The 9,176-nt window shown below is 57.5% G+C and overlaps 1 protein-coding gene across 1 annotated transcript; it reads left to right on the plus strand.

The window, feature by feature from the left end:
* The first annotated feature begins 496 nt into the window (after positions 1-496).
* Positions 497-7,485, plus strand: LOC148055509 (protocadherin alpha-3-like). The gene is made up of 3 exons (XM_087759944.1): positions 497-2,978; positions 6,780-6,914; positions 7,402-7,485. Exons 1-3 carry the CDS (start codon positions 504-506, stop codon positions 7,483-7,485), a joined length of 2,694 nt encoding a protein of 897 aa, XP_087616070.1. The 5' UTR covers positions 497-503.
* The last annotated feature ends 1,691 nt before the right edge of the window (positions 7,486-9,176 follow it).

Below are 9,176 nucleotides of genomic sequence, written 5' to 3' on the forward strand. Positions count from 1 at the left end.
GGAGTAGAGACTCGGGGACGGCAGGGCAAGAAGGAAACGGAGATGGAAGAGAAGAAAGAGAAGGAAGAGAAGAAAGAAGGAAGAGAAGAAAAATAGAAGGAAAGAAAGGAAGAAGGATAGAAACGACTAAGAAGAGGTAACTGAATGAAGAAAGAAGGAGAAAAGAAGGAAGAGAGAGGGAGAAGGAAAGAGCAAAGGAGGGAGGAAAAAGAAAGAAGCAAACGAAAGAGGGAAACGTAAGGAAGAGGCGGCAGAGGAGATGACCGTGACGGGGCCGGAGTGGCGGGCGATGGTGGGGAGCGTGTGCGGCGGCGGAGCAGCACACGGTGTCGCTGCAGGCTCAGAAACGTCGGCGGAGCGGCGAGGCGGCTCCGCCCCGGTGCGGCGGAGAGCCCGGCTGTGAGCGCGGGGGGGCGGCGCGGGGCGGGCAGGAGAGGCGGTGCGTCCGTGCGGCGGCGGGGAGCCGTGCGGGGCCCGGGCGGGCGGCGGCGGCGGCGGCGGCGATGGGCGCGTGGTGGGTGCCCGTGGTGCGGGTGCTGGTGCTGCAGGCGGCGTGGGCGCTGGGCGGCGGGCAGGTGCGGTACTCGGTGCCGGAGGAGGCGGAGGCCGGGACGGTGGTGGGGCGGCTGGCGCAGGACCTGGGCCTGGAGGCGGGCGATGCGGAGGCGCGGCGGCTGCGGCTGGTGTCGCAGGGCCGTCGGGCGAGCGTGGAGGTGAGCGGGGCGAGCGGGGCGCTGGTGGTGAGCTCGCGGCTGGACCGGGAGGAGCTGTGCGGGAAGAGCGCGCCGTGCGCCCTGCGGCTGGAGGTGCTGGTGGAGCGGCCGCTGCGCGTCTTCCACGTGGAGCTGGAGGTCACCGACATCAACGACAACGCCCCGCTCTTCCCCGCCGCCCGGAAAAACCTCAGCATCGCGGAATCGTCGCTACCGGGGTCTCGGTTCCCGCTGGAGGGCGCGTCGGATGCAGATATCGGAGCCAACGCGCAGCTCTCCTATGCACTCAGCCCCAGCGAGCACGTTACGCTCGATGTTAAATCCTCTGATGAAAACAGGAAATCTCTATTCCTCGTGCTGACGAAACCTCTGGACCGCGAGACGGTTCCTGTGCACCGTTTGTTGCTGACGGCGAGTGACGGTGGCCGGCCGTCACTGTCGGGCACGATGGAGCTGGTGATCTCGGTGCTGGACGCAAACGACAACGCGCCCCAGTTCAACCAGTCGGTGTATAAAGTGCAGCTGCCGGAGAGCGCTGCAGAGGGGACGCTGGTGGCGCGGGTGAACGCCACGGATCCGGACGAGGGTCTTAATAAGGAATTTTCCTACAGTATCGTCAGTTCGGTTCCTGCTGGTAACAAAGATCTATTCACCATTGATCCGAAAACGGGGGAGATGAGACTGACGGGCAGCCTTGACTTCGAAAATGTCCGTGTACACGAGTTGCAAATTGAAGCGAGAGACAAAGGGACGCCCCCGCTGTCGGGTCACTGCAGCGTGGAGCTGGAGGTGGTGGACGTGAACGACAACGCGCCGGAGGTGTGGGTGACGTCGCTGTCGGTGCCGGTGCCGGAGGACGCGGCGGTGGGGACGGTGGTGGCGCTGCTGAGCGTGTCGGACCGGGACTCGGGGGCGAACGGGCGGGTGCGGTGCGCGGTGTGGCCGGCGGCGCCGTTCGGTCTGGTGGCGACGTTCGCGGGCTCGTACTCGCTGGTGCTGCGGGAGGCGCTGGACCGGGAGCGCGTGTCGGAGTACGAGGTGGAGGTGCGGGCGGAGGACGGCGGGGCGCCGCCGCTGCGCGCCAGCCGCGGGGTGCGGGTGCCGGTGTCGGACGTGAACGACAACGCGCCGGCGTTCGCGCAGGCCGTGTACACGGTGCTGGCGCGGGAGAACAACGCGGCGGGCGCGGAGCTGGCGCGGCTGTGGGCGCGGGACCCGGACGAGGCGGGCAACGGGCGCGTGAGCTACTCGGTGGCGGAGGGCGGCGGCGGGGGCGCGGCGGCGGGCGGGGGGTGGCGGCCGGCGTCGAGCTACGTGGCGGTGGACGCGGAGAGCGGGCGGCTGTGGGCGCTGCAGCCCCTGGACTACGAGGAGGTGCAGGTGCTGCAGTTCGAGGTGCGTGCGGTGGACGCGGGGGAGCCGGCGCTGTGCGGCAACGCCACGGTGCAGCTCTTCGTGGTGGACGAGAACGACAACGCGCCGGCGCTGCTGCCGCCTGCGGGCGGCGGGCCGGGGCCCGGGGCGGCGGGCTCGGCGGCGGCGGGGCCGGGCTCGGGGGCGCTGTGGGCGTGGGCGGCGTGGGGGGCGCCGGCGGGGCAGGTGGTGGCGAAGATCCGCGCGGTGGACGCGGACGCGGGCTACAACGCGTGGCTGCGCTACGAGCTGTGGGAGCCGCGGGGGAAGGGCCCGTTCCGCGTGGGGCTGTACAGCGGCGAGGTGAGCACGGCGCGGGCGCTGGAGGAGGCGGACGGCCCGCGGCAGAGGCTGGTGATCGTGGTGCGGGACCACGGGGAGCCGTCGCGCTCGGCCACGGCCACGCTGAGCGTGTCGCTGGTGGAGGGCGCCGAGGCGGCGCTGGCGGCCGCGGGCTCCTCGTCGTCGTCGTCGTCGCCGGGGGCGGGGGCGGGGCTGCGTCCGGCGTCGGGCGCGGAGGGCGGCGCGGCGGCGGCGGCGGCGGCGGCGACGAACGTGTGGCTGGTGGTGGCCATCTGCGCGGTGTCGAGCGTGTTCGTGCTGGCGGTGGTGCTGTACGGGGCGTCGCGGTGGTCGCCGCGGGCGGGCGTGCTGTCGGGGCCCGGGCCGGCGACGCTGGTGTGCGCCAGCGAAGTGGGGAGCTGGTCGTACTCGCAGCGCCAGAGCCGGAGCCTGTGCGTGGCGGACGGCGCGGGCAAGAGCGACCTGATGGTTTTCAGCCCCAACTTCCCGCCGCCGCCGGGCGCCGCGGCGAAGGAGACGCAGCCGGAGCCGCCCGCTCTCCTGGACACGGTCAGTGGCCCTCCCTTTCTCGCCTCTCGCCCCCTCCTCCCCCTTCTCTCCGCTCTCGCCCTGCTCGCCCTGCTCGCCGTCGCCCTGGGGAGGCGCTGTTGGGAGGCGGGCTGGGCGCCCGGGGCCTGGGGGCGATGGGTGCTTGGCAGGTGCTTAAGGCTGTTACTGGGACCTTTGCATCTGCCCTCGCGTCCTTGCCGGAGCCCCTCGGCTCTTGTTTTTTGGGGGGGAGAAAAAGGATGGGTATTGCCGCCCCCAGCAGCGGTTACTGTCCGCAGCTGAGGGTTGCTGTTCTGGGTGTGAGTTGAATAAAATCACTGCGGATTGCGACGAGAGGTTGCAGAACACCAGCTTTGCAGATGCTGTTGCTTGCTGGTGTGTAGCGTTTCCACCCGAGCTTGCTGAAGGAGTGCAGGACACGCAGGCTGTGGTGGTGATCGTCCTCCCCATGCACAGGAATTATTTCCTGCCTTGTTACCATTTCTGAGTGCTGACTGTGCTGGTATCAGATGTGGTTTCCTGTGGAAAACTCTGTCCTCCTCTTTGATTCTCCTCTGCAAGAGACATGATGGAAGGTGACAATTGGGACTCCAGGGATTTCTCTCCCCGTGGTCTCTTTTCTTCATTCTAATTCATTCTAATTCATTCTAATTCTAATTCATTATGAAAGCAGAGAAGACAACACAGAACTTTCCCATGTTCTTTTCCAAGTATGTTGTTACTGTAGTTCGTAGTATCAAGTGTTTAGGGAGAGGAGTGTGACCCAGAGTAGGTGTCAGAAATGGGGATTTTCTTCCCCCCTACCCGCGCTTCCCCCCAAGCCATCTTCTAGGCTTCCATTCCTGGCTGGAGAAATGACGTGATGGGATGTATGCTGGGCCTGTTTTGATAGTCTTTCACTAGTTGTATCAGCATTGACAGCCTTATGGCAGCCCCGGAAACCTTCTTTTTAAAAAACCCCAAATTGTCCTGCACTTTAGATCTCATCCATGACAGTTGCTGTGGTCATCAACATTTGGGTTGTTCTCTCACAGACGGAAATCAATGCCCATCGCCATTAGAGCTATCCTGACACCATCTCCACAAATAGGTGTGTAACATTGCAGGTGAGTAACGCAGCTGCCAGCTGTGTAACATTTCCATCTGAGATAGCTGAAGCATTGCAAAACATGAAGGGCCAACTACGGAGAGTCTGCTCAACACAGTGCATATGATACCATCTGTATGTTTCTTATGGTGCTCTCATTGCTGGGAATGGTCTGCAAGAGCTGGCGTGAGCCCTGAGGTGGGAAAGGGAACTGTGGCATGTCACAGAGGTGAATGTGGCAGTGTCACTGAGTAGGGCCTGGCCATGTCCTGATGTGAATGTTGACCTTGAGCAGTGGGAAGACTTGTCTGAGGGAGGTAGAAATCCTTGGGTAGACCATGGGCGATGTCATAAGAAAAGAAGGATGGGAGATGATGTGCTTGCCTTGGGAATGCATGTCCCAGAATGTGGAATGGAGGATGCCTAGAGGAAAGCATGAGGCAGGATGGGCAGAGAGTGTTCTTTTGCAGGATCCTTCCCAGGCTCCCAAGGGTCTGGAGCTGGAGGCCTTCTGGATGTTGAGATAGGGTGTGGTATTGAAACGCCCACAGTGTCTTTTGAGGTTATGAATATCTCCCACCAGAGACAGTCCCTTGTGCTGCTGCCTGCCTGATGTAAGGAATGTGTTGGTAAGAGGGGGTGAGATGCAGACTGCTGAATAGTGTCTGATGAACCTTTTGCTCCTGTTATGGGAAAGGTGTTGTGGGAGGGTAGTTCTTCAATCTGCTGTCCCTGTGTAGTGGTGGGCATCTGTAGCAGCCATGATGGTTCCTTCATCCTCCTCAGGCAGGATTTGTAAGGGGCCAGGAGGAGGTGGGTGTCATCTTTGTGCTCTTGACTTCCCCTCCTTGTGCACTTGCACAGTCGGCCGCAGTACAGATGCTGTGCCTGCTTGTCATGCTTTACTCATTTGGTTTCATGCACGTACACACCAAACCCTCCAGCCCAGCCCAGCTCTGGTTTTCCATGATACAACTTCTCCCTCCCAGTTGATGTCGTGATTGTGCTTACATTTCAGCATTTAGTGGTGTTCTGTCGAAGAATGAAATCTGTGCGGAGCAGGATGCGAGCGGTCACAGCTCTAGTGACAGAACGCTTAAGAACTCTACTGTGCAGCTGTGTGGTGTTTCCATCTGAGATTGCTGCAAAGGCAAGAGCACTGAGGGTGAAGTTCACGCAGGTGGGAAGAGCCTGCCAGACGCTGTGTGACTTTGCAGGATTCCATACGTTCTTTGTGCAAATGATGAGGGAAGGTGAGGATGCGCGAGGCCCCGGATCCTGCTCAGAGAGGGTTTTATTGTTGGGGCATGTTGTTGTGGTTGAGCAGTGTCTGGGTATTGTGGGATTGATCCTGCTTGTGGTACCGAGTAGGGCCTGGGCATGTGTGTCAAGGGGAGGGTGAGTTTGATTGGGGAAGAGTCTTTTCTGATGGAAATGGAGATGTCGAACACGGTCTGTGTCACTGGGGAGGGACTGGAGAATGTCTGCTTAGCTGTGGAGATGCCATTTCCCATAGTGCAGGATAGAGGATGCCAGTAGAAAACCTTGAGAAGAGCCCTGGCACGCCGGGCTGCTTGCCTGGTGTCCTCTCAGGACATTCAGAAGTTGTGCATATCCTCATACCCTTTTGTGCTCCATGGTACTACTGCTTGTGAAGATCACTGCCATATGTGTCTTAAGGCACTTGTTTTGGATGTGGAATGTTGTTGGTCAAGCAGAAGCTTTTTGAAATTTGGTCATGCTGTGAGCCTTCTTTGAGCCTTCCTTGTTCTTCTCTGTGATCTGGGTCTTGGTAGGGAGGGGAAGAAGTGGTCTCTGTATTCAGGCTGTTGGCAAAGCTTGCGTTTCAATAGAGTGGGATGGGATCCTTTGGTTTTCATCTCTCCTCTCACCAAACCTGCCCACCCTTTTTCGTTTTGTTTTTTTTTTTTTTTCTCTCTCACATTGTCGATGTGTTGTTAACAGTGCATGAGATACAGACTGCTGAACTTTGGCATCTGTTGGGTGTCAGACGTTTCTGGGGGTTTCCCATGATTGTGTGGGAAGGTTTTCTCAATTCTCCTGAGCTGAGGCTGATGTTGAGAGAGTGTCCTTAGCTTTCAAGCCTCCCTTCTGCTTCCCCTTTGGTAGAAGTGCCTAAGGGAGCACTACACACTGTGCAGGGTTTTCAAGGCTTTTGTGGATCCTGAGTAATGTTTTTCTATCTAGTATCCCCCGAAATCTGTCATCATGTTAAGGGACAATGTCCCTTAAAACCAATTCTGCTGTTCTGGAAGTTATTCTTTTTCAGAAGACGACACCAGTGATGCTACAGGTAAGTCACACATTAAAGAGGATGTGTTTGAGAGGCTGATGAACTTTTGTTCCTGTTCAATTGCGGCATCTTCATGTTGAATCGACCGCCTGTTGCCTGGATTGTAATGCCTGTAGGTGTGGAGCAGCAAGGCTCCGCTGCCTGCTGTTGTTGCTTCCCTGCTGCTTGCAGGCGCAGGGTGAGCAGGTGGCAGCAAGGACAGAGGGAGGAGGAACAGCAGTACGTTTCTTTGAGTGGGTGTGTTGGGCATCGAGGAGATGTTCTCAGTGAAAATGTCATGGTCTTACCTTGATGGCTTTTGTTTGTCTGTGTGATGCGTGGATCACACTAAGGAAGGAGAGGTATTCCATGGGGACTAAATCCCTTCGCCAGTGAAGTGAGGAGCTGGTCGTACTCGCAGCGCCAGAGCCGGAGCCTGTGCGTGGCGGACGGCGCGGGCAAGAGCGACCTGATGGTTTTCAGCCCCAACTTCCCGCCGCCGCCGGGCGCCGCGGCGAAGGAGACGCAGCCGGAGCCGCCCGCTCTCCTGGACACGGTCAGTGGCCCTCCCTTTCTCGCCTCTCGCCCCCTCCTCCCCCTTCTCTCCGCTCTCGCCCTGCTCGCCCTGCTCGCCGTCGCCCTGGGGAGGCGCTGTTGGGAGGCGGGCTGGGCGCCCGGGGCCTGCGTGCGGTGGGTGCTTGGCTGGTGCTTAAGTCTCTTACTGGGGCCTTTGCATCTGCCCTCGCGTCCTTGCCGGAGCGCCTCGGCTCTTGGTTTTGGGGGGGAGAAAAAGGATGGGTATTGCCGCCCCCAGCAGCGGTTACTGTCCGCAGCTGAGGGTTGCTGTTCTGGGTGTGAGTTGAATAAAATCACTGCAGATTGCGACGAGAGGTTGCAGAACACCAGCTTTGCAGATGCTGTTGCTTGCTGGTGTGTAGCGTTTCCACCCAAGCTTGCTGAAGGAGTGCAGGACACGCAGGCTGTGGTGGTGACAGTCCCCGCCCAGGCTGTATTTGCTGCCCTATTACCTTTGCTGACTGCAGATCGTGCTGGTATTGGCATTGTCGAAAACTCTGTCCTCCTCCTCTGTGACTGTCCTCTGCGACTCTGCTCTGCAAACGATGTGATGCAAGGTGACAACTGGGACTTCCAGGTTTTCTCTCCCCGTAGAGAGAACAATTCTCCGTTTGGGTTCTCCCACCAGGGTCATGATGAAAGTAGGAAAGGCATTGCGTTGGACTTTTCTTGTGTTGTTACTCTAGTTAGTAGCATAAAGTGTTCAGGGATTGGAGTGTGACACGGACAGCGTGCATGTGATACGTCTGTGGTTATTTTTATGGTGCTGTCATTGGTGGGAAGGGTCTGCAAAAGTCTGATTGAGCCTTGAGGTGGGAAAGGAAGCTGTGACATGTTGCAGAGGTGAATGTGGCAGTGGTAGTGCATAGCGCCTGTCCGTGTCCTTGAAGGGTCCATGTGAAAGGTGACCTTGAGCAGTGGGAAGACTTGTCTGAGGGAGGTAGAAATCCTTGGGAAGACCATGGGCCATGTTGTAAGAAAAGAAGAATGGGAGATGATGTGCTTGTCTTGAGAACGCATGTAGCAGAGTGGGGAATGGCGGATGCCTAGAGGAAAGCATGAGGCAGGATGGGCACGAAGTGTTCCTGCCCAGGATTCTCTTCTAGGCTCCAAGGTGTCTGGAGTTGTAGGCCTTCCTGATGTTGAGATAATATGTGATACTGAAATGCCCACAATGTTGTATGAATATGTCCCACCAGAGACAGTCCCTTGTGCTGCTGCCTGCCTGATGTAAGGAATGTGCTGGTAAGAGGGGTGAGATGCAGACTGCTGAATAGTGTCTGATGAACCTTTTTGCTCCTGTTTTGGGAAAGGTGTTGTGGGAGGGTAACGCTTCAATCTCCTGTCCCCGTGTAGTGGTGGGCATCTATAGCAGCTTCTAAAGCTGTTGATGTTGCCGTGATCATAGAATCACAGAATGGTTTGGGTTGGAAGGGGCCTTAAAATCATCTAGTTCCAACCCCGCTGCCATGAGCAGTCACATCTTCCACTAGATCAGGTTGGTCAAAGCCCCATCTAAACTGGTCTTGAATGCTTCCAGGGAGGGGCCATCTAGAACTTCTCTGGGCAACCTGTTCCAGTGTCTCACCACCCTCACAGTAGGGAATTTCTTCCTAATATATCTAATGTAAATGTACCCTCTTTCAGTTTAAAAGCATTACCCCTCGTCCTATTACTACATTCCCTGATAAAGAGTCCCTCCCCATCTTTCCTGTAGGCCCCCCTTTAAGTAGTGGAAGGACACTTTAAGGTCTCCACAGAGCCTTCTCTTCTCTAGGATAAAGAACCCCAGATGCTCCAGCTCCCTGATCATCTTCGTGCCCCTCCTCTGGACCCGCTTGAGTTTTCTTTAAAAAAAAAAAAACCCAATTGTCCTACACTTTAGATATGATCCATTACAGTGCTGTGCTCGTCAGTATTCAGGTTGTTCTCTCACAGCAGGAAATCAGTGTCGTTGCTATTAGAGCTATCCTGACACCGCCTGTACAAATAGATGTGTAACATTTCAGATGTGTAACAGAGCTCGCAGGTGTGAAGCATTGCAAAACATGAAGGGTCAACTACAGAGAGTCTGCTCAACACAGTGTGTCTGATACCATCTGTGTGGTTTTTATGGTGCTCTCATTGATGGGAACGGTTGTGGACCTGCATTCCTGGCCAGAGAAGCGGTGTGTTGTGTGCTGGCCTGTTATGATGTTCTTTCTCTACCTGCATCAGTAGCCAAACCCTTACACAAGCTCTG

The sequence above is a fragment of the Nipponia nippon genome, unplaced genomic scaffold, assembly GCF_047370975.1.
Source record: "Nipponia nippon isolate SJK-2023a ecotype South Korea unplaced genomic scaffold, ASM4737097v1 scaffold_21, whole genome shotgun sequence".
NCBI classification, from domain to species: Eukaryota; Metazoa; Chordata; class Aves; order Pelecaniformes; family Threskiornithidae; genus Nipponia; species Nipponia nippon.

Bases quoted from the DNA above. Each gene is read 5' to 3' on its own strand.
- LOC148055509 (XM_087759944.1), top strand. From the start codon at position 504: ATGGGCGCGTGGTGGGTGCCCGTGGTGCGGGTGCTGGTGCTGCAGGCG. The intron at 2,979-6,779 runs GTCAGTGGCCCT...TCGTACTCGCAG, and splicing joins CGCCCGCTCTCCTGGACACG to CGCCAGAGCCGGAGCCTGTG. The intron at 6,915-7,401 runs GTCAGTGGCCCT...TGCTGACTGCAG, and splicing joins CGCCCGCTCTCCTGGACACG to ATCGTGCTGGTATTGGCATT.